At 45.1% G+C, this 25,364-nt stretch overlaps 1 protein-coding gene and 1 long non-coding RNA gene across 2 annotated transcripts in view; one reads left to right on the plus strand and one right to left on the minus strand.

Annotated features, from left to right (window-relative positions):
- Positions 1–25,364, plus strand: part of ETV6 (ETS variant transcription factor 6) — a 186,129-nt gene that overhangs the window by 26,831 nt on the left and 133,934 nt on the right. Inside the window, exon 2 of the mRNA XM_040642165.1 lies at positions 18,378–18,507. Coding sequence (XP_040498099.1) covers positions 18,471–18,507 — 37 coding nt within the window. The 5' untranslated portion in view covers positions 18,378–18,470. The remainder of the gene's footprint in view (positions 1–18,377; positions 18,508–25,364) is intronic.
- Positions 15,227–20,804, minus strand: LOC121105399. The gene is made up of 2 exons (XR_005837861.1): positions 19,081–20,804; positions 15,227–17,743 (listed from the first exon to the last, which is right to left on the minus strand). It is a non-coding gene; the product is annotated as an uncharacterized LOC121105399 (long non-coding RNA).

Here is a 25,364-nt window from a genome sequence, read left to right on the forward strand (position 1 = left end):
ATATATTTTAATGACCTCTTAGCCCTTTTTTTTCTCTTAGCCCTTCCCTCTGTACCACGTTCTCTGACGTGTCACCTTGTTTTCGTTCTTTGCCCCCTGTTAATTTCAGAGATTACAGGAAAGGTGTTCCAGGTAGAGGAGAGTAAGTACACAGTGAGCGGGTGCTAATTGAATAATTATACCAGGCTGCTCCTCCTGACAACTTGTACTAGGCCACGCTGCCCCTGAATGCTGATGGAACCAACTGGGGAAAAGATGTCGTTTGCAAAGAACCAGTCCCCTCAGTGTAAGAAATGAAATGTGTGCATTATCGGGCACCTTGTGCACCACGACTCCCATGCCCGATGATACTGAAAAATTGACCTGTAAATGCAGGTAAAGCTGACAACTGATCATTGTGGCAGACAGCGGGAAAACCTCCCTTCACCAGATCCCTGGGTGTTTCACCTGTTGTCACTGACATGTTCATCAAAGAGAATCAAATGCATTGGGGCGCCTGGGTGGCTCAGTCGGTCAGGCATCTGCCTTCAGCTCAGATCATGATCCCAGCGTCCGGGGATCGAGCCCAGCATCAGGGTCCTTGCTCAGGAGGGAGCCTGCTTCTCCCTCTCCCTCTATTCACTCCTCCTGCTTGTGCACACTGTTTGTCTGTCTCTCTCAAATAAGTAAATGAATTCTTAAAAAAAAAAAAAAAGAATCAAATGTATGTTTTCCCTTTGAGTAGAGCATAGAAAATAGTGTTACGGGAATTATCTAAAATCTCTCTCTGGGACCATCTCCCAAATCCAGGTCGATGGATGACCTGATCATGCTAGGATATGCAGACCTGGCGGTGGACGCTTCTGTTGCAGCATCTTTATAGCAATGGACTCTTTTGATTTCCATTTTCCTGTTGTTTTTTCCCCCTGTTGTTTTCCTTGCTTAGAAACAGGTGATTTGCAAAGGCACTTGAAAGTGACTTAAATCCTATAATAGATAATCATTTTACAGGAGCACTGTATCTTTTATCATACAGTCCTTGATGTAATTATGTGATAATTAAGTGTAATGATGTGATATCGTGAGCCTACCACAGATGGAGCCACCAAGCCGTCTCAGAAATGACCGTATCTGTACGGGTGTATGTCTGCACGTCTTTAAGATTTGGCACATGTACACTTGTCATTGATATTTATTACGCTTTTTATATGCTAGGTCCTATGCTAAGTTCTAGGGTATTATGTGCTTCAATCCTCACGGCCTTTTGAGGTAGAGCCAGTGTTATTATTACCCCATTTTGTAGGTGAAGCAGCTGAGGCTTGTAGAGTTTAAGTAACTTGCACAAAGTTGTACAAAGTCGTGCAGTAAGTGCCGGAGCCAAGACTGAAAACATACCTGTGTGCTTCCACGCCATAGCTCTTAACTACCACTCTGTACAGGAAAAAGTGTAGAACTGAATGAAGAAATCTAAGGAAGAGGAAACATGATACCTAGAGTCTAATGTCTTTTGTGATAACCATGTGAAACTTTTGTCTCTTTAAAATGTCATCCAGGGGCGCCTGGATGGCTCAGACATTTGAGCATCCAACTCTTGATTTCAGCTCAGATCATGATCTCGGAGTTGTGAGATCGAGCCTTGTGTCAGGCTCTGCGCTCAGCACAGAGTCTGCTTGAGATTCTCTTCCTCTCCCTCTGCCCCTCAAATAAATAAATAAATCTTTTTTAAAAAAAGCCATTAAAATAAAACTTAAAAGCTCCATTCTTCATCTTCTACTTCATAAGAATGGGCAAAAAGTCCAGGTAATTCATGGCATGTGGCCCCTTTTTGAGATACTGTCTCGTTTCCAAGCCTTCTTTTTCCTTCCAGTTCCGTAGGTTCTGGTGTTTCTCTGGTGCTTAATCCACCTGCTCTTCTGTAGGTGTTTGTGGGTCTACCAGCATTCACATGGCAACTTCTGCTGAAGTACCTTAGCCCTAACATCAGCACAGGGTGGGGGTCATGGACCTCTGAGTGGCTTCTTGATGCCCGTGGAAGAAGGCTAAGAGAGCTGGTCTTTGGAGGGCTTACCTCTTAGTGAAATCAGAATTGGTGCGTCACCTAATGTGATTTCTAGAGCAGTAGGGGTAAGGCTAAAAATGGGATACTTGTACCAGCAGTCAAATATCCACATACGTGTTGTCTCCTTTAGAGTTTCAAAGTAGTCCCTTAAAATATAAAACGTTTACTTGAATTGTGCACTCCTTGCTTGTTGTCATGGAAGAAAGACCCTCAGTTCATAGGCTCTGGGTTCAAAGACTGGTTTATCACTTATTAACATTAGGCAGTTTATGTAACATTGTTGAATCCCAATTTTTTAGTCTTTAAAATGGGAATTAAAATGTCACACTTAATTGGATTGCTGGGAAATTTAAATGAAATAATATATGTGCCTGCTATGTAAGAGCTGACAATAAATATTTTTCCTTAAGTTTTTTTTTTCCTCCTCTAGACTTTAAGCTCTTTAAAGAAAATAAAGATTGTTTTTCTTACTCATCTCCATGTTCTCAACACCTAGCAGGGTCAGGCATGTATTCATTGAATCAAAAATGTTTTAGGAAGGTCTTCAGATCATTCACTCACTCCTTCATTCGTTGCATACGTACGGTGTGTCAGGCTGTGCTAGGGATAGTAGAGTCACCAGCACAAACATAGTCTGCCGCCACTTTCTTAAGTCTTTGTGAGAGAGAATCATTATATAGATAATAGAGTAATAAGCAACTTTGGTCCTTGAGGCGGGATTTCAATTTTGGAAATAGCCAAAATTACTTGGCCTCAAGTCTGATGAGTACTTGAAGCTGTGTTTGGTCAGATACAAAGAATAGCAATAAATCATTATAATTTGGTTCTGAAAGTCCTAAAGGAGGTATTTCTAAAGTATTTCTTGGGCAGGAGGGTGTTACTGGAATAATTATCACCACATTAAAAAGGTCTGTCTCACAAGGCAGCACAATTGATGTGACGGGATCATAGTATATAGGTAAGGTGTTCCAGGAACTTGGAACCACTGGGAATAAGGCCTAAAAACAAGTCAGATAGCTGGATGAGTGGGCAGGGAACATGCCTCCTGGAGAGGAGAAGTAAGAGGAGATGAGGCAGTGTTGACAGATCCTCGCAAGATTCTTATGTAACAGTTGGACTTAAAACTTTATCAGTAAGTCACTAGGTAGCCCTAGGGGAAAACACAAGACAAAAGACGAGTTTGTGTTGGCACCAAGAAATGCTCTTGGTGAGATTATCTACTGAGGCTCATTCAGTCCATCCATCCATCCGTCCATCCATCCATCCACCCATCCAACAATGAGTGCCTAGTGCCAGCCGAGAGGCAGGACTCTAGATGCCATGGCAACAGAACAGGCAAGTCCCTGCTCACCTGGAGTTTTCTGCTAATGACAGCCTTCCCTCCTGGGTGAGTGGGAGGGTCTGGGTCTCTAGTGTGCTGTCGGGGGGGGGGGGGGGGGTCTAAGAAGCAGGTGAAGGTGAGGTAGGCCTCCAATATGGATGTAGACACAGGAAAATGGAAGTCCAAGCTCCCGCAAGCCATCAACCTGGAAACAAACTGTGAAGACAAGACGTAGATCCACAGTCAAGGGCAGATCTGCTGAGAAGGGCAGGCGTGCACAGACTGGGGGGCTAGGCCTGAGACAGGAGGAGAGGCAGGACAGGAAGCCCTGAATGGGCAGTTGAGCCCATGGAGGGGAACGAGCTGCTTAAAACCCTGAGTTGGGATGATAGAGCTAAAACCCTATACTCGAATATAAGAAGTTGTCTTAGCATCTTTATTGAACTAGAAAGTGATCGACAGTGGATTTGAAATAACTGCTTTTTTATTTAGGTGTTAAGACACTCCGGGGCGTGTGAACTTTTCACCTTACCCCTTTGTCCTGCATTTGAGGTGTAACACACTCAAGGCCGGCCTCTGATTTGAGGCTGATTTCTTTTTCCGGTCTCAACCGAGGAGAACACTGCCTGCTCGTCTCTTCCCAGTGATCTATTGTGCACACATAAAATGCGACAAGACTTATGCATTTTTTGTTAGTTCTTGATGAAAGTTGTGGACCGGGGAGGCAGCAGTAGTCTTCGAACCTAGGTCTGAAAGTAGTGGAAACCACTGCATGAGGAGAACGTGACATGGTTTGCGTGGCCTTTTTCATATTTTAACTCAGTGGATTTACTCAAAACCTCGGCAGTCAGTCAGCACAATTGTCTCCATTTTGTAGCTGAGGAAATGGAGACGCAAGTCTGCCCTGCCTTCTTCTTGTAGTTTTTGTCGTTTTAATGGGAGGAATTCGTGTGCGGGGAATATTGAGCGTGTGTTGCCTGAACAAAGTGTATGCCTTTACACTTGTGTTGTTCTTCAGGCTTGTGAGGAAGGGAAGGCACATACAGATGGCTAGAATCAGTAGGGGGGAAATGTGAGTTGCATTACAACTGTAGGGTTAGACTTAGTAAGAGGTGGAGTATATGGGGGGAGGGACGCAAGGATGTCCTTCTGGGAGAGCATCAGTCCCAGGCCATGACACCTGTGTTTCTTTTCAGCAGCTGCTCCAGTGAGCGCGGGTCCGACCCCGACTTGCTCTCAAGAAACTTAGAATCGTATCATTTACTCTGTAGAAGGCTTTACTTTCACTCTAGTTCTGTTTTCTCCTGACTAGATACATCGTTCTTCTGATGAGGGCACAGTGTCTTCTGCGAAATTGAAACCTCTGTTTTATGGTTCAGAGTTGTAGATGGGAGACATCGTTAGTATTAAACAGAGTGCCCAAAGCTTTAGGAGCTGCAGGTGGGTTCTGTTTCTAGGCAGCGCCTAAGGACGGTTGTGGCCAAGTTCAAGAACATCCCAGTGAGGGAAGGTTGCAATGCACAGTGATCATTTGTATTGGGGAGGAGAGCGGAAGCTGCAAAGTGGCGTCCTGAACGGACTTGTTTTTCAGCTCCCAGGGAAATTTGTTAGGTAATTAAAAAGAGCGAGCGAGCGAGAGACAGAGGAAGATAGATATTGATAAGAAGAAGAAAGTAAAAGACTTCTCTTGATGGAGTCCAAACTCCTCTGTGTTCTGCCGAGTGCTGAGAGGCTCATCGTTTCCGAGGAGAGGGGCAGGAAGTACCTCTGTCCCCTTTGTCCTTCTCTGTAAATGGCTTCCGGTTTAGAGGACTCTGATGACTGACCACTGCAATTGGAGAAATGCAAGAAGAGGAACATGGGCCATCTGTAGTCATTGTCTACTCAGAGTTCATGATGTTTCAGAAAGGATGTGGGATAACATCACACCTTGTGACTTCCACTTATTCCTGTGGGGTGTGCACCGTCCCAGTGTCTAACCCATAATACGCAGTAGCTATATATGGAAATGGCTAGTGCAACAGAAAAGCTGAATTCTTAACTTATTTCATTTTAATTAATTTCAATTTTAGAATTTACTTGATTTTTATTAAAAATCTTTTAAAGTGTGTTTGGAACAGCTTGGGTATGGGAATTTACCTTTTCAACTATAAATTGTGTGAACTCTAAATACAGATTGAGTATTTCCAGTGAAAATTTGGTGTCTGATTTGAGCTGTAACGTAAACTACACACTAGATTCCAAAGACCTACTATGAAAAAAAAAGAACATATCTGAATAAGTTTATTGATTTGTGTTTCAAAAGAATATTTTGGATACATTGGGTTAAATGTAATGTATTATTTAAATTAATTTTACCTGTCCCTTTTTTTCATGTGCCTAGTGGAAAATGTTAAATGATACGCGTAGCTCGCGCTGTATTTCTGCTGGACAGCATTGGTCTAGATAATGCCCTAGGGGACCCACTGGAAGTATTATTAGGACTTTTTTAAGAGAAAGTTGCTATAAGTTAATTGAGAGGATAGCTCTGCTTGTGCTAATCAGAATGATTTTCAAATGCATTTTTACCCCACACGGAAGCCACTGATTCTCATGCAGAGAACTAGTTAGTGCTTTGTCATTTGTGTTTCTTCAGACCCCGCTCCTTTTCTTCAGGCGGAAACCTTGGTGATCGTCAGCATAGATTTGATTTGCTTGTGGCGAGGAACATAAAGAAATCCAACTCGAGGGGAATTCCATAGCAGTATAGGACATAGCAGCCCTTTGCTAGCTCCTGTTTGGACCCTTCTAGCTCCAAGTGGTTTTCAGAGTCCCTATTTCAACTTTCTGGTTCAACTTTCCAGATCTTCCTATTTATAGACTTTCGGTTGTTGGCAGCTCCGTGTTGGAGCTGTTGTTGACACCACTGGTGAGGCCTGACTGGCGGTGATACTGCAATGTGCTTTCACAGCTTGGTTTGCAAGTTGCTTTCTAAAGATGCGAAGAGAATTACCATCCGCTGTAGTAGTTTCAACACCTGAGTGGATTTCAGATGCTAAAGTCACATTCTTGCCATGATTCTATCGCTGTTTCAGAATTGTATTTTACTTAAAGGAAGAGGAGATAAAATACGAATAACATCAAGATGGCTTTTAAACTTGAAAATTTTGTTTTAGAGGAAGAACTTAAGTTTTCAGTGGCTTCCCTCCCCCCATAGGTTTTGTTTTGTTCGTTTTTGTTTTTATCAAGGAACGAATAAATAACTTAGCTGGGCTCTTCAGTAAGCCACCCTTCCCCTTATGGGCCACTTTATACCCAGATTTTATCTCGAGTTTAAAAACATTCTAGGCAGGAGGTAACTGTGTAGAAAGATGACGTATTTGAGTTTAGGGCCACTAGCTTCAAACAGAGCAGTTATATTACTCCTTCAAGAACCTTGTTAACCCTTCAGCCTCAATTCCTACATCTGTCAACTAGGTTTCGTATTAGTTGCGGTGACATGACTCTTAGGGATGTTAGGAGGATAGAACAGCCTGTAATTGAAGGGCTTTTGGTAACTGAAGGGTATCTTGGTAAAGAGCATTTGCAGGCTCAAGATTTCTACTAGTTTAGGGTTCTAAGATTTTATCAAGAAGTCGGCTGCTCAAGCTATTTCTTCAAATTATAGTGGGTCAATAGTTCATGTGCAAAAATAAAGACCTAACCACTAGTAGCAAGGTTACTCTGGGGGCACGTGGGGCCCACGCACCCCTTTAGAATGGCACAAATGCAGCCGTGGCCGCCATCATGGGGACCATGCCCCTCACCTGGGGAAAAGAGGGTGCCTAGTCTCCAAGCTATTTGATGGGGATTCATTCTTGAGCATGAAGGGAGTCCGGGGTCTGGGCATGTGAAGACAGACAGACCCTTCTGGGTGTGAGAAGGGGAAGGGAGGGCAGGCCAGAAATGGAACAGGTTTTCATTCCTTCTTGCTTTTCCTTCATTAACCTTGTCTTGCTCCTGCTACACACGTCAAGTGCAGTCAGTGCTGAGAACACAGGCTCTGCGTGGAGCCCCAGAAAGTGAAGCAGAACAGCCTTCCTGCTGGTGGGTTTGGGGGAAACTCCAGAGGCAGTTGGGAGGGAAGAGGAACCAATGCAGGCACACCTGTCTGGGGCCCTTGTTCCTATGTAGGTCAGGTAGTCATCCGTCAGGAACTTCCTGAATTGTACTGATAATCTCCATTTTATGGTAATGGCAGAACAGGAGCAACTTAGGAGGGAAGGACAGTTAACAGATTGGTTACTAAGGCTTCTCTCTTTTTTTAAGATTTTATTTATTTATTTGCGAGAGAGAGAAAACAAGCAGGTGAGAGAGGCGGAAGGAGACTCCTCACTGAGCAGGGAGCCCAATGTGGGACTCGATCCCAGGACCCCGGGATCATGACCTGAGCTGAAGACAGACGCTTAACCAACTGAGACACCCAGGCACCTGGTTAATAACATTTCTAAAACACTGTTGTGAAAGATAATCAGTTAATGTGTCTTGATTCACAGTATTTATTTGTGTCTTGATTCTGAGCCTTACCCCTCTGCCTATTGGAATCGCATGGGGAGGTTTAAAGATACTGATACCTGGCTGATTTACTTGGATACTGGAATTTTTTTTGTTCTCTTTTCTTTTTTTTTTTTTTTTTTTTTTTAAGATTTTATTTATTTATTCGACAGAGATAGAGACAGCCAGCGAGAGAGGGAACACAAGCAGGGGGAGTGGGAGAGGAAGAAGCAGGCTCACAGCAGAGGAGCCTGATGTGGGGCTCGATCCCATAACGCTGGGATCACGCCCTGAGCCGAAGGCAGACGCTCAACCACTGTGCCACCCAGGCACCCCCTCTTTTCTTTTTTTTTAAGATTTTTATTTATTTTTTTATTTGTTTGAGAGACAGAGTGAGAGAGGGAGCACAGAGAGAGAGGGAGAGGCAGACTCCCTGCTGAGCAGAGAGCCTGACATGGAGCTTGATCCCAGGACCCTGGGTTCGTGACCTGAGCTGAAGGTAGACACTTAGCTGACTGAGCCACCGAGGTGCCCCAGAATTTTTTTTCTTCTTAGAGTTTCTCCAGATGATTCTCTTGTGCAGCCAAGATTCGGAATGCATGATGTAGAATGTGTGTTTCCTTGATTGTTAACTGATCCTGAATCCCTGGAGTATATGGAAATTCAAGCATATTTTTCATGTACTGTGGAGCCGTAATCGTTTTAATGAAGGCATGGATCTTATTAAAATAAATTGTTAGTCTTAACAACAGGGCTCCAAGAGTGTAGCACAGGCATTTCCTTATTTCAAGCTGTTTAATATTCTGATAATCACTGCTGTCATCTCTGACACACAGAAATCCATTGTCAAAAACAAAACTCCTTGGTCTTTGTAACCATGACCACAGCGAAGGAGAAGATGCCTTTTCTGAGTTCTTTTCAGGAGTCTCGTGTCTAAGAATCAGGGAATTCCTGGGATTTTTGATAAGCATAGGCAGTAGAGGTAGAAGATACTTGCCATGATGGTTATTACTTCTGGAAAAGTTTTTCTGAAAGAGGAAACGCGGGTGTGTGACACTGGTGATCAGTATTCCAGGTTGTTTATATGTTACTTTTTAAAGGTGTTGTAGAGGCTGGAGTGGGAGGGGGGATGAGAGTTCAATTCGGCCCTAATTCCTGTCAGTTATAGAGTGAGGTCATGTCAGTCTTGTCTTGGTTTTAATTAAGTTCTCGTGTTACAACATAAAGACAGGTTGAATTCTTAGAGCATACACAAAAAGTAGTGCTTTATTTGGGACTTCTACATTCCCTGTCATAATAAAGCCTTGCATTTATGGAGAGACTTTGTTTGAAGAAACTCATAATATTTTACAAGCTTCATCTCATTTATCTTTCAAATAATGTTCTGTGACAGTAAAGGCTGGGTACGGGTATGCCAGTCTCTCAAGACGGCAACGCTGAAGAGAGGTTGACTTCTTTCTCTTATGCTGCTTTTTAAGTATGGTGCTCTTACGTCATTCTGTTGAAAGTATTTTGGTGGTAAACATTTTCCAGAGATATAAATCTTTTCCAGATCTAATTTGCGCTTGTTACTCTAGGTATAGTTTGCAGGGCTTTTTCTATTTATATTTATTTCTCCACGGCCTGAGGCAGCCCAGGAGTGATCTGATCTATGGAGAGCGAGGGAATTTGTTCAGTCTGACCATGGTAGGGGCCTTTCCCCTGCCTTCTGCCTTACAGACTGGTGTACCCCATATGGTGGGGTGGGGGTGTTTCCTGGTTCACTAGAAAGGGACCGAATCCAGTGAGGAAGTTGTAGGACTTCATGCAGACAGCTTCCTTGGGGCCGCTGTTTTTAGACTTTATTCGGTTTTATTCAGTGTTTCTCTGGATTACTGTCATTTGAATGAGAATGTAAATCTTGCTCTGGTATCAAATCTTGAAAACCTGCTATTTCTTAGGATTAAAAAAGGCTTCTTCATTTTAAGGGAGGTCTGAGTTGCCTCCCCTGCAGCCACCACCCCAGCAGACAGCTGGGGTTGTGGGTTCAGGCCGTAGCTTCTCTTTCTCTCTCTCTTCCTTTTACGAGACTTCCAGGATACAGCCGGTCAAGAGAGAAGTGAAGAGGAGCAAAGCCCAGAGTGGTGTAACACGGGAGAAAGCTGCATGGGGGAGGGGTGACGGGTTTAGGAGCCGCGAGGCCGCTGGTGGAAGCGGAGGAGGGACAGGAAATGGTTAATGCTGTGCGCAAGTCTGACCTGCGTCCTCGGCCGGGTCCCAGGGGACTTGGCTCCCACCACAGGGGCACTGTGAGGGCTCTAGGAGAGCGGTCACGTGGCAGGTGGAACGTGCCTGGAAGGTGTCTCTCCTCTGGGGGGAGAAATTGAGAAGCGCTCTCTAATGGCGCCCTTGATACAACTAAATAGCAACTCTCTCAGTTCATTACTCGTTAGCCCCAGGCAGGGACACCGCATCCTGGCTAATTGTAATGGCCAGATCATTAAGGGGAATGGCATTAATGGAGGAGAAAGCAGCTAATCAAGAGCCGAACTTGGCCACTTTGTTGTGCCCAGGATATAAGCTGCTGTGAATTTAAGTGCCTATTTCTTTTGCTATTAGAATTAGTTAGGAAGAAAGGATTTGGTGACCCTCTTTTCAAAAGGTTGATCCAAAGCTCTGGGGCATTTATGGATAAAGCCAACAATTTGGATTTGAGGCTTGATTTTTCGCAGAGATAACACCTGCAGATTGCGTATAAAGTCACACCACCTTTCTTACACTGCAGCGACCCACTGTCAGTAGGACATGCCCTTTCGTGGGGTTTCCAGGAGCAATGAGGTACGTTGGTGAGCTCACCTAATCTCCGCTCAGAGCGAAAGCAGTCCTCTCCATCATGGCAGGGATTAGGGGGTGGTTGGGGCCACGGAACGCAGGCATTTAATTTTCCCATCCAGGTCGAAAGCCTGTGACCTCACCTGTGTTAGCACTGGGTTCCAGCCAAGTGAGCTGAGCGTCCTTCAAGAATAGACCTCCCTGGAAACCACAACCTGGCATGCAGAGGAATCACAGCTTGAGATTCTGCTTACGATTCATGTCAGAAATACTTAAGAAATTCAGGAAAAAAAAAAAAAAAGGAAAGAAATTCATACCATCTCAGGGTTGGAAAGGATTTTAATTAAAATCTTTTAAATTGGAACAATAAAGAAATCTATTTGAGGTGTTTTTTGTTTTTGTTTTTTTTGCTTTGGTGCTTGTCTTAAAGGGTTAGCTCCTAGTTCTAGACACTTGTGCTGTTTCTAATAATATTTGGTAGAACAACTGCATTCTGTGAGGGGACTTGGGGAGTTCTGATGGAGAGAGGAGGGGACAGTGGTGGCGAGGCTTTGTTTACATCTGTTCTGCCCGCATTGTAATAAGCTCTGACTTGCCAGGGGATATAAGATCATATAAGAGAGCATCTTGGAGTCCTGAGGCATCTTCAGGTTCTACTTGAGTTCCTTCCCCATGTAGGAACCCCTCGTAGAGTCACCTTCTAGCGTCAGCTTCAACTGGCTTGAGGGGGAGCAATATGCCACATACATATTTCTAGCATGTGGGTATATGCAGCTGGCCCTGTCCTCTGAGGTGCCATGGGGAAGCCTTATCTCTGCCTTACACTTGTCCTTCCCATATTTGAAGACCTCTAGAAGGATCCTTTAAATCTTTTCTTCCCCACGGGCCACCTGTATCCTTAGCGCCTTTATCGATTCCTCATCTGAGAGAATGGAGTCTGCCTCTAAAGACTGTTGGAGAAGCATCATGGGACAGTGGCCACTCGGTTTCTGGAGGCAGACTCAGCTCCTTCTTGGCAGACAGATGTTCTCACTCTAGGCATGAATGAATGTTGACAGGGCCTTTCCTCCTCACCGCTCCTGCGTGTCTCTCCTGTACATTGAGATTTGCTGCTCACTAGATAAATGGAAAGTAGTTGAGTAAGGGAAATGTGTTTTGTTGTTGTTAAAGAAAATCTTAGAGATAAAAGTAACATATTTTTACTCAAAAATTACCTCAGATGAGATTTCTGTACCAGGTGAAGTCATCATATGCACAAGTAATTTGCAAAGGCCCTGGCGGCTCTGCGTGTTGTGTTCATCCACAGGTAATACCTGGATGAATCCTAATGGCTACCTCTGCTCAGAGGTCATGGCAGGAGAGCTTCTCTCATGTGTCATGCTTAGTCCCTTCCTCAGCTAAATGCATTTACTCTCTTCATCTCTACTCCCAATAGGATAAGCAACAGGCTGCGGAAAGTCAGCACCCTGGCTTAGGCGGCTCTGTGGAGTGACTCTCAGGAACCCCACACAATTCTGTGAGGAGTGGGGGCACAAAGCAATGGAATATCCCAGAGCTGCAATGATTCTGACAAGCTTGGACTTCTCTCTGGGAATTCCCCATAAGTTGTGAAGCCACTGCCGATGGGCTGGTGCTACTTACATGTAGTATCTTATTTCTCCTCTTCAGACCAGCCATACCATCTCATGAGCTGGAGACGTCAACAGGATTGCTTAACCCCTGCAATCTTTAGGTCAGGTTCCTCCTTTGGAATGGAGACAGTCGTGCCTTCCTTGCAGGGTTATTGTGAGTCTAAAATAAAGGCTTCATGGCAAGCACATTCCAAGTGCTCCCCGAATGCTAGCTCCCCTTCCTGATTGTTGCAGTGACTGTATTATCCAACTAACATATCCACATATGTTCCGAAGGGTGTAAGTATTTATTATGAGGGCCCGTGTGTGTGTGCACGCGCATGTGTGTGTGTTTGTAGAGTGATACAGGATTTTAAATATTGGGACCATCGTGGAAATTTGAGAACTTGATGGTGGCAGAATTTATAATGCCTAGTCCAGGCATTGGCTCCTAGTGGGCGCTTGATGAATGCTGAAGTATCTCATAACAATGATAGGGGAAAAAATACCCTCGTGACCTTTTACAGCAATGTTGGACTATGGGGCCCATTGCTCACACTTCTTTTTTATTCACTTTGCTGTGCACAGATAACATAGTTCTGGGCAAAAGGAAGGCTTAAGATGCTGTAACGAATTGTGACTGATTGATAGACAAGATATACTATCTTCTGATTTTGGAAGGTGAGGAAGGGGGTTATTTCAGTTGTAAGTATACAGGAATCTGCATATTTCAGGTCCTGAACCCATCTGCTCAAGTGTCTAAAGCAAGAGAATCCTTCTTAGATGAGTTAGCCGGGCTACTAGGAAGATCTCCCCATCGGTGTGTGTGTGGTTTCTCGGATGCACGCTCCCACACCCCCTTCCAAGGGCTGAATGGGCATCTGGGCGACAAGGACAGAAGCCACAGGGATCAGGAGTGTAGTTCCACCTCTTCTAACTTGCACAGGGTATCCCTATTTTTCCCCTGAAATCACTGCAAGCACGTTAAAAGCCAAAGACCGATCGGGCTGTACAAATCCAGTGGCTCAGCACTCAGAGGGATGTTTCTCTCAGGACAGGAGCTGGACGCTAAGAGAAGGGCCTGCTTGGGCCTCTGGGATAGATGTCTCCCAAGCCCCTAGGGGATGGAAAGCTAGCATCACAACTTCACTCCTGGGATTTGATGGAGCTGGTTTTCTACTTCACAGTTCCTGTTGGAATACCGCAGACCCCCAGGTATATCGCAGATCCTAAGGCGTACAGCTTCCTTCTGGGGAAATGCCAAAGCCGCTGTGGCCTGTGGCCCTGGGTACAGTGTGTATTTAGAAAAGCAGACTGGTGTTTGCATCTTTTCCCAAGTTCTCCAAGTTGATCTTGCCACCTTTGGGGGTGAGCAAAATATTCAGTGTAGTTTTTCAAGTGAAAGGATTTGGCATTCGAGAGTGTGTTAGTTCAGGTTCTCGTGCATGTCTGTTTGCATCCCTGCGCCAAAAACCTCGAAAACCATGCCGCTCCAGCTTCTGTCTTGCTCAGTTTTTGGGTGACGTACGGATGTCGCTGGTTAATGAAAGCTTATTTAATGAAAGCTCCAGCCACCACCTTGTATCATTTTGCAGCCAGAAGAGTGGACTTAAATAATTGCGCATTCTGGCTTCAGTTTAGTGACTCTCGGTAAATCACTGCCTATAGGCGACATGTCTTCTCTTCGGTCTGTAGAAGACAAACTGTAAGCACGAGCATCGGCTTTCCCAGGCAGCTTTCCTTAAAATCCTGCAGGGTGAGAAAGAGCTCCTTCCCTCCAGAGCTTGAGTATTCCCAGCGTGCCCACTGTACCTTGGGCCCTGGAGGTGGGCCGTCTTGGCTGAGATGTCAGTTTCAGCGCAGTGCAGCACGATGAAAGGGCACCTGTACAATTTTTACTATAGTTCCCTGAGAAATGGTCACCCCTCTGTTTCGTGGCACTCTTCCTCCTCAGGACTGTACACAGGCTTCAGAAACCATCCTTGGGGTCATCTGGCATTCACAGTGGGGCTGGGGGCTGTTTTGGGAAAACAGTTCCTGAATCCGGACGTCTCCACTTTAGAGGAATCTTTAAAGTGACCTGTAAACCATCTTTTTGCAAGTACAAACTTTGCTTCTCTTTTTCTCAGTTCCAGAAATGCTTTGTATTTCCAGAAAGTTAATATTTAATTAGCAACAGGCTCTAAGTGTCTGAACCCTTCAGCCTCTTTAAAGAACTAATGGTGTAAAAACAAATGTGTAAATGCACCAGGGGGATCCCGATGATTTATAGAAGCTCTATATTGAATAATTTTGAAAAGGGAAGACGTTTTTGGTAATAAGAATATTCATTTTTTGACTTCTGTTCTGTGATATGCAGCCATGGGGAGGAGGGGAGAGGAAAATACCATTCTCCTACGGAGCATAAAATCTTTAAGCAGATTTTATGTGATAGTCACAGGTTCCTAAGCACTTGATTTAAAAATGAGCAGAGTCCAATGGGTACCCTTCATTGGCCCTTCATGGTTTTGGGGAGGAAGGAGGACAGGGAATAGACCTCATTTTGGTTAGGGTAGTTAAATGCTTGCAGCAACCCTACTCCATATTCCATTTAAATTAAAAAAAAAGAAAAGAAAAGCTTTCTATAATGGTTAGTGAAATTTACATTTCATCCCTTGCCTAAAACTATTTTTAGCCTTATTTTCTCTTTTCAGAGCTTTGTGCTGCTCCCCCCCCCAAGGTATTACAATTGGTCTTAGAAATGGCGGTGCTTCCCTTTTGTTCTGCACATTGGTTTGATAGGTTATGTCTGCAAATTTGAGAGCAGCGCGTTTTGTTATTTTTTTTAGCATCTAAACAATCATGTAACCACATCACGGCCTTTTCAGTCACATCATTGACCTCCACCGGCAGTTTATCCCCCTACAACACTTGAGTGCATTAATATCACTGTCTGTAGCATTTTAATTTAATTAGAGCAGTGGTTATAATCCTCTCGGGAAAATCGTTATCCCCTCTGTACTGTTAAAATAAAACACCTCTGGTTTTCATCCGACTGACAATTTGCTTTGGAGGTGAATGAGCTGTAAGCGGGCACTCCCCTTCCCTTTGTTGGGGTCGGACCACAGAAGCAGTTGTGAGGATAAAGAGGTTTCCTTGATTTGAGAAACGGGATGTTGGTCTCCTTAAGCCTGTCCGTCTAGATGTCTCCATCTGAGAGAGTGTGTATTTCCTATTTCTAATTTCTGATAGTCTGGAAGTTGTGCCTTGGAGATGTTACGTGCCTGGTTATAGGAACTGATGAAAACACATGAACCATGTGAGTCGCCCTAGAAATTAACAAAAAGAGAGACAAAGGGAGATAAGCCTGCGGTGTGGGATTCCCAGGTGTGTGTTTTGTTCCATTTAGGAAAGGAGCCCACGTACTGGGTGGTGTCCTTTCTGGGGTCCCCCGAGTGTTCTCATGGCTGCAGAATCCAGGGTCAGGGTAGGTGTGTAATGGCTGCTAGCAAATTGCTCAAGGTCCTAGAAGTGCATTTTGCTTTAACCCCTCTTGGTCAAGGTACCCTCTCTTCTGCTACTACTGACAAATCTCTTCATGGAACCTTTTAAAAAGAGCTTTTTCCCGCCCCAAGCTTATGGTGTTGCATGGAATATTGCTGAGTTGAAACCGTCATCTGGAATGAGAATCTAGAGTCTTTCTCCGTCTGGAATTGTTTGGACATGGGGGTGGTATACAATGGCAGGGCAGACATTGAAGCGTGGCATTGCGGTAGAGCAGGAAGGACAGACAAGCACGCAGAAGTGCGTGCATACCGGGGGTCGGGAGGTGCCTCCTGAGAAAGGACAGTGAAGTGAAGGGACAGCGTGATAATTTAGCAAGTCAGAATGTATACATTTTAAAGGTGATACCTAGCTTGACTCTTATCAGTGGGCTAGAGGTAGATTTCCCAGGAAACAAAGTAAAAGCGGCTTTGGGGGCTGGGTTTCTTCCATTTTTGTCCTTGATGGACTTGGTGAGGGGCGAGGGAGCTGGAATGACGTGGCCTGTCACAGGCACCAGTTGCAGGATCTGGTGAGTCTCTCCTTGCTTTAGGAGACAGTCATCATATTATGAAATGCCATCTTCTTTTTTTCTCACACTCGTGCCATGCCATTTGAAAACTCTTTGGCTGCTCTGTGTTTTCTTCATCAACAGTTTCACTTCTGCAAAAACCCTAACAAAACAAAGCTATTTCTGGGAATAAAGTTAACGGCAGATAAGATATCTAGACATATATTGGGACTGGGTTTTTTTTTTTTTCGAGGGTTGAAGTGTGTGGAGAATTTGTTAAACTAGAAAAACAGACTGTGTTTAAAATGCTTAAAAAGCCCATCTCACTTTGAAAAACCCCTAAACAGATTTTGTATGTTTCCCATAGGTGTGTTGATGTCTTTGCCTCTTTCACCCCAAAAACCCCGAACCAAACACCAAAAAGTATAACTCCTCCTTAAGCGAGAGTTACTCAAAATATGTGTGATGTTTGGTAAAGTTTAAGAAAAGTGAAGTTGAAGCTTTTGCCCCTGGGTGACCTTTCACCGGACATCTCGATTGATACAGAAATGAAATCTAGGATGTTTGTGCCTGCCTTTAATTAAGAAATTCGTGAGGAAAGTTCAGGATGTGTGTTTAAAAGGAAAAATTCCAAATGCCCTAGTTGCTGGTAAAGGATGCCTCAGGGAAGGTATAGCGATTCCATTCGGAAATTACAGAAATATGTATATATTCATTTAAAATCGAAACTTCCTACCACAACCACCAAACTTTCCAGGCTCTGAGCAGAAGAGAAGCTTTAATTTGGTTATAGAGCCAGGGGGACTCCCCTGCTTCCCTTTGCACATTTGATGAAATATAAAATGTTAGAGAACTGTCTTTCCAAAACATAAACACCCCCTTTGCTTTATTTTCATCTGTGATTTTTCTTTTGCTCCTGATTTTTGTTTTCATAATGGCATCTTACTGATCTTTTTTCCCCAACTAATTTTTGGACCTTGTATGTCCCACTTTACTTTGCCCAGTTGAACCACAGAAACGAGTGGAAGTTATGTTTATTTATGTATGGACTTTAAGTCAAAGTAGTTGATCTCAGATGCAAATTGCACTGCTCTTCTGGCTGAACATAATAGTTGGTTCCTTGCCATTATTTGCTGTGTTTTAACTTAAAGCCTAGTAATAATCCTTCCCATCCCATCCAGTTGTTTTAATTGATCTAACAAACACTGTCTGTTTGAATTTAAACAGTGCATCTGCAGAAGTCCCCCTCCCCCCTTCCCTTGTCAGTTGAGTAAGTATCTTCAATTAAACAGTACTTGCCTTAAATGCGACAGTTCTTGAATGAGCTCTGAAATACTTCAGAAGGAAAGGAAGTATCGATTCTGAGTTGGAGAATGAAGGGACAAGGAGATGTCATTAATGTCGTAGATAATTCCCTGCTATGAAGGAAAAAAATTAAGCAGTAGATATTTTTGGCTTATAACGAGATAGGTGGACCATAGAATAATCTTGCTTGTAGATTTATTAACTAAATCTAGAACTTACAAGCCATCACTTTGAGCTCATCTCTCATTGGATCTGAGTACAGAATCATATTTGTGTTAGAAGCTGGGGATGTTGCCAGAGAAGAGGAAACATGGTTTTAATGTATGGGTGACATTCATTATGGGACTTGAAGAAGTAATTTTTGAGAGACTACTCTTTAAAGCCATTCTCTTGGACATGCTGCTTCATTTCCTCCGCCTGGTCTCCCCTTTTCACTTGAACAAACCAATGGTGCAGAGAGGGGGAAATGGACACCTACTGACCCGGGTCTAAAGGAGAAGCCCTATGTCCAGTCTTTCCAGAGCCTTGTTCTAAATCCCAAATGCTGGAGATCTGAAAGACAAACTAAGTGTCTGGAGTGTCTGGAGAGGGGGCGAGGGGGATTGCTCTGAAGCCTGATCCACCAGCGCTCAAATGCCCCCCTCTCCCTTTTGCTCCGCACCCCTCTCCCTGATTTCACACCCAAGTCAGTTCCAAGCCTTCATTGTCTTCTTCCCCCTCCCCTCTTCCTGCCCTTCTTTTTAACAGCAGGAACGAATTTCATATACACCTCCTGAGAGCCCGGTGCCAAGTTACGCTTCCTCGACTCCACTTCATGTTCCAGTGCCCCGAGCGCTCAGGATGGAGGACGACTCGATCCGCCTGCCCGCGCACCTGCGTGAGTGTTCGCGTGTGCGCGCGGGGGTGGGAGGGAGCACGCACCCCACCACTGCCAGAAGGACAGACGGACTGAGAGGGGAATGACTGACTATGCAGGGGAGGGGGTGCAGGGGGGGCGGCGCTTCGGGCTGGAGAGGGGCAAGCTCTGAAATTGTTGCTCGGTGTCCACTTTGCGAAGCTGGTTTGCAGTACCCCCCCCCCCAAGAATGGCATTGAAAAGCTTGAGACTCCTGTCCCTTGTTGCCATGTTACCCCGACGTCTGGAAATGTGCACTACATGGCAGAGTCCACTAAATCTCCTAAGAGGCAAAGTGAACTTTTTTGAAAAGTTTGCCCGTCTCCCTAAGTTCACACTTAACTCCTCTTTTTAGTATTTTCATAGGCCCTAAATTTTGGGCAGTTTCTGAGTCAGACTCCCTCCCCGCTTTGCTTTAAGGGTATGTCTTCTTCCTTTCTTTACAGAGCCTCCCCTCCTTTTAAAAAAATTTTTTTTAAATGCATGCTGGCTGCTTTTCTTCCCTTCATTTTACTGCCGAGATATGGCCTCCCATCCCGTCCTTTCTTCTCCTACCCTCTCCTGTTCTCCGATGCCTGCGTTGCCTCTGCCGCTCCGGTCAGTTTGCAGTCTTTCCGCCTTTCTCTCTCAGATCGTGTCTGTCCCTTGCCTCTCCCAGCTCCCTGTCTGAGTCCTCAACTTCAGCTTGGCAGAGCATCGGGGCTAACACACTTGTGCTCTTGGGGCCAGCCTCCAAAGCAGCCGACACCTGTCATTTCCTTTTTGTCTTTCTTTCCTGTGCTGCCGCCCAGCCTAGATGATACAGCATGATGGGGCAGCTGGGGAGAATGAGTCACCTGATTCCCACCCTGATCACTGTGGCCAAGAAAACGCCAGCCTTTCTGGCTTGAATATTGTCCCGAGGGTGCAGGTCCAGGTTGTAGAAGACATGGGGGGTCACCTTGGCTCTTCCCTGGCTGATTCTGAATACTACGGCAGTGGCACGGTTGTGCTTGCCGTGTCTTTCTGGCATGGTAACGCTCCCCAGGATGCTCGCCTCCTCTTATTCCATCCCTCCTCAGAAGCCAGAAGGTTGCTTGCTGAAAGTGGAGAACAAAAAGAGATCAAGGATGTAGGCTTCTCTTCGCTTGCCGTGTGAGAATTCAGGGAATCAGGTGACTGTGTTGCTGGGAGGTCCTAGGAGAATATTGCTGGTTTATCCCTTCTCCTCCAGTGAGGAGGATTGCGGGGATTATGGGGAGGGGCTGAGGGCCAGGAGAACCTTTTCTTCCCTCCTCCAGCTTGCTGCAGCCTTCCCTCGGTATTTACAAAGTTGCTACAAGTGGCAGTCAGCACATTCCAGCTTCACTTGGGCAAGGAGGTAAAGGGCAGAACTCCACTCTCCCATCTTCTCCACAGTGAACTTTTAAAGATGCGACTGGACCGGTGGCTGTGCCATGCCAGGATCATGACTGCGGGCACTGCTGTCCTTGGTAGACTGGAGTGTTGAGGCACCAGTGGAGTAGACAGGACAGGAAAAGAAATTGGAGTCAGCTAATAGCATCTTTTCTTCCAAAAGCTGTCCTGTGACCAGTATATTCGCTTCAGGAATAGTCACTTCCAAATCGAACTCGCTCACGCCATGCAGGCAACTATCCTACTATCTAATCTCATTCACTCGTTTATTCCGCAAATAGTTATTGATTATCTGTGCTGCACCAGACGCTCTTCTGGATGCTGGGGATACCGAAACGAACAGAGCAGACCAAACTCCTTGTCCTTACAGAGTTTAAAGACGAGTACAGAGAAAAAAAAAATGTATGAACACTTGTCCCAAACAGAGATTTCTGTCATAGCTTTTTATCCCTTTGTTTTGAGACATCCCCCCCCCCGCCCCCGCCCCAAGGAGGCCCTAACTCTTGGTTCGCCTCTGGATGCCTTTATTTTTGGAAGCCCTTTTACCACAGGACTGCCTCCCCATAAGTAGTTACCATGGCAGAAGAAACAAAGAAACACACCAAACTAGCCAGTTAGAAGATCTTCATTCTTAATTAGTTCTGCTGTTAAACTAGCTGGTTGACTGTGAGTCAGTCATCTTAATACCCCTTTTCCTACCATGCAATATTGTGACGGGACAAGAGAACGTTTAACGGCCCTCTTCACTTTAAACTATCATGATCTTACTCAGGGAGTCCTTCTCCGTACTTGGAACCGTCTCTTCTATACCAACAGTTTCTGGAGTAGACAGTTTCCTCATGGGCCTCAGCTGGGCTGCCTCCCACTGCTCTGCAGGCCCTGCCATGCACCTAGCACACAACCGTATTAGCCAATATTTGTTGTGGTATTGCCCTGGTCCAGGCACTGTGTGGAGTGCTCTATGTAAATTATTTTATTTAATTCTCCCAGCAGTACCTGTAAGGTAGATGTTCTTTTAATATTCATGCCACACATAAGGAATTTAAGGCTTAGAGAATTTAAGGAACCTGCCAAGGTCACACAGTTAGTAAGGGGTAGAGTCAGGATGAAAACTAAGTTCTGTCTGACTCCACAGCCTAGGCTCTTGTCTATACACCACTGTGTAAGTGTGTTTAATAAATAATTTTTGGATAGGTGGATGAATTCAGGCTTGACACTCAGCCATATTCACCGATGTGGCTATAGTGGCTGAAATGGTTTATGGCTGGAATCTTCTAACTGGTCAATGAACTGTGGAATAATTTGCTTATGTCCCTCGGATGGTGAGATGCATGGATGAATGGATCCCCACATATATAGTGATCAGATATAGGATTGTAGCGTCTTACTGCCGATCTTAGAATATAATCAGGTGTTAGAGTATGGATTCAGGTCAGGGCAATGCCTTTTGCTGGCAGCCTGACTTTAGAGACCGGCCGGGTAATCTGCATGAGCCCTGTTATCCTGACGTGGACTGAATCCTCTGAAAATGGAGGCTTCCAGGTTCTTGCTCTTTGTCCTCAGCTGGGGCTTTCCACATGAGGCTGAGCTGCCCTCCTCCCTCTCCTGTTCCAGGATTCAGCTGCCCATCGAGCTGTTTGAGAAACATCTCATGTAGTCCCTAGGATGGTTGAGGCTGTGCCATATACTTGAAGATGCATCCCAGCTGGGTTTTCAAACCTAAAAGAAAATAAATATTCTAACAAGGGAATTGGGTTATTGCTGTTTTAATCTGGGATTCCAGACAATTCCCAATGGAATGCTCATGGAAAGTACGGGGAAGAATCTGGAAGCCAAGACAGCAGCAGGACATTTATGGTATTGCTAGGTTGAAAGCATTTTTAGCTGCTTGTTTTAAAGAGATACACACCAGACTGGTGTGCCTCAAAGTCGTCTTCTTTTTAAACCATTTGTCCGCATTGATCTCCAGATAAACCTTCTCACTTAACTCTTTTTTCTCTTTTCATTCTTAAGTCAAAATATATCCTTTCCTGGTTGGAAGGAAGGCAGGGCTCATAATAGTGAAGATTCTCATACTGAGGGTTTCTCACCATTTTGTTCTGCAAATGCCAGCATTACCCAGTCTGAAGACACAGTGTGACAAATTAGCAAGCTATTGAGAAGTAGAAACTCATGCCTTTCCTTCTACTTGCCTGTGATTAAAACAAAGTGATAAATGGAGCAAAGTGTTAAGTGGTGATTATGGAGGACTTGCCAGGGCCACGAGGGGTAGTCTGGGCCTAGGAAAGGAGGAGAGCCAAGGGGAGAAAGGCCAGCCCCGCGCCATCCTGGCCTGGCCTCCTTGCTGCCCACAAGTGCAGGCCAGGCCTGTTAGCAGTCCTGCAGCAGATTTCTGGAACCTGTCTGTTTTAGTAGGAGAGCAGACACAAGTATGTTTACTGAGAAGATAGGAAGGGCTTCTCCTTCTACAAAGGGTACTGACTTATTTTTAAGCTTGAGGGTAGAAGAGCTGAAGTACAACAATTATAGCGGGTAGGTTAAGGACACAAAGTTCTAGTCCTTAATGGGAACTACGCCTCTCATTGTACCTTGAAAACACTTAAAGGGCCAAAGACCCCTCAGAGTACCTAGAGGAGCTCACTGTTGGTTCTCCAACCAGTGAAGGCCATTGCTTCATTCTCACTAGGGCCCTCATGATGTGAGGGGGAGATTCCTTCTTCCTTCCTTTCTTCCTCCCTCTCTCCCTCCCTCTATCCCTCTCTCTCCTTCCTTCCTTCCTTCCTTCCTTCCTTCCTTCCTTCCTTCCTTCCTTCCTTCCTTCTTCCAAGATTTTTCATTTATTTATTTGAGAGGGGGAGAGAAAGAGAAGAGTGTGAGCACAAGCAGAGAGAGGGGCAGAGGGAGAAGCCGACCCCCGCTGAGCAGGGAGCCTGATGTGGGACTCAGTCCCAGGACCCTGGGATCATGACCTGAGCTGAAGGTGGATGCTTAACTGACTGAGCCACCCAGGCTCCCCTGGGTGGGGGGAGACTTTTTCTAATTTTTCTGCCCAAAGACCACCTTCTTTTAAATTCCTGTAGGAGGTGTGTATGGTGAGGGGGCAGTCATAGGTGCCTCATGAGGCAATGCCAACCGTCAGCCTCTAACAGTGCTGCTCGGGGCTGCCCATCTGACTGTAGTAAGTATACGTCACGCTTATCAGGCAGAGTTTAAATCACTAAATGCCTTTTCTTTATATTAAATTCCTTTTCACATGATCATTTCGGATTGAGCTGATAGAATCACATCTAATCGCAGGTTGACGTTACGTCTTTGCCCAGAGACCCTGCATTTTGCAGTGCCGGTTGGGCCTTCTAAAACCCCGGTGAATTGGTATTTAAAAATCAGAACCTAGGACTCATTCATCATTTTTAATAGGGTTACGGTTTACGATGTTGTGGGTTAATAAATAGCCATAATAGCCGCTCAGAGTTTTCTAGAATCGGAACACCAGAAATAGTCCCTTGGCTCACTTCCTTTCCTTGTGAATCTTTCAAAATTCTTACATTACTACTCCTACATGTGTGTGTTTAATAATTTAATTTAATGCCTTCCTTTGGAAACGTTACCTCGCGGCTCACCCACTTGGTGATTTTGCCTTCTCAGCAGAGTAACTGAGTTGAAGACAGTCACGTGGCAAGCAAGGCTATATTGGAACCAGGATAGTGAAAAGAGATGCAGTGCCTCGCTTTCCTAATTAGCTAGAGCAACCCACAATTTTATATACTTGCAAGTTAATTTTGTTCCCTAAGAAGAGGCAAAAATGGGAATTAAATATAATCGTATTTCGTATTTTATATTGTTACAAGCAACAGATGTGCTCCTATATATTATCTCATTTAATCGTGCAACAGTCCTTGAAGTAGGTGTTACTAAGTCTGTTTTATTGATGAGGTGACTGGCACCAATAGGTCCACCAAATTGTCGAGATTCACCCGAGCCTGTGAAGAGCTGAATGTGGTGTCTACTTTGGAAGTCACCATTGAGGCTTCTTGGGAGAACACATAATGACAGAATCTTGTGGCCTTGGAAGTAGCAACGGCACTGACTTTGGGGTCTGGGTGGCCATGGGTGCAGGGACTGGGAGCACCTTGGCTCTGGTCATGCACTTGACCATTAATTTGAGCTGAACCTCAACAGGTCGGCTTCCACCAGGAACTAGAGGCGGTTACTGTGGATAATTCACTCTGGTCTTGCCCACCCGTCTCTACTGTTCCTCTCTCTTTACTCTCTCATGAGCCCAGGTTGACGTTCAGTTTTCGTCTGCAACCAGAGGAACAGAGCTGGCCATGAAGGCCTCAGAGGGCCAGCTCCAGGAGTGGAGCTCAGTCATGTCCCCACATTCCCTGGCATTTCACCAGGGATGACCTGGGAACAGGTCTCACTGCTTTTTTGGTGTTTCTACATGAAAAGGCCTGGTGGTAGAAAGGACTTGGATTTAGACAGACCTGAGTGGGCTTGCATTCCAGGGCTGCCTTTCTCTGTTGGAGAGATGATTTAACTTCTCTAAAACTCACGTGTCTAATACACTTACTCGCGAGGGTTCCCCATAAGCATCAGAGCTAACTTATGGGTAGCACCTCGCACAGTGTCCAGCAAACAGTGGCCAGCAACTCACTAGAGCTCTTTCAGTTTCCAAAGCTGATGAATAGCCTGTGTAGGGGCTGTCTTCCTCATTTTTAAGGGCCAAGAGAAGCATTTATGTCCCTGTTTGCTTTACTAAAGAAAGGGCATAGAGTTCTGTCCTCCTCATAGCATTGAGACTGATTTCCCTAAGTCACACTGGAAAGGAGCTTTATTCTCTAACGATGCCACCATTTCTGGGAGCTCAGTTCTCCTCTCAGGCCCTTTCCTACCCGCACACTCTCTGTACCTCTGTCTGGCATAGTTTTCTTCACTGGCCTTGCCCAAATCTGTAAGTCTCCTTCCTCAGCCTTCCCCACTGTTCTTCTAAAACCTAGCAAGTCCTCCCCTGTCCTCTGCCGTTATCAGTGTTCCAAAAATGGCCTCTCCTCGCACAGCTGCCTGTGACGTGGCGTGACGTCACCAGCAGAGTTGAGGCGAGGACATGGGGAAGATTTAATTCTCAGTCAGCGTCTGGCGAAGCAGTAAGGACTTCTAACAAAGATGGCCGGCCACACGCGTTTTCGATCTTGTTTCCCTTAAGCCTTCCTTTGGGTGCCTCCACTTTTCACACTCAGATGCTTGAAGGCTTTCTGCTTTTCCAGCAGCACACGCGGCCGTACCAGGGCCCGGCTTCGCTGCTTCAAACAGCTTGAAGAGAAAAAACAGCCCGCCACAGAACAGCCAGGATGCTTTGGAAGGGAAATTTCCTTTTTGGGCTTGCAGTCTGAAAGAATTTCCGATGCAGGCAGACGTTAATTCCTAGCTCCATGCTTCCTGAT

Source organism: Ursus maritimus, unplaced genomic scaffold, assembly GCF_017311325.1.
Source record: "Ursus maritimus isolate PB19 unplaced genomic scaffold, ASM1731132v1 scaffold_26, whole genome shotgun sequence".
Classification (NCBI taxonomy): Eukaryota; Metazoa; Chordata; class Mammalia; order Carnivora; family Ursidae; genus Ursus; species Ursus maritimus.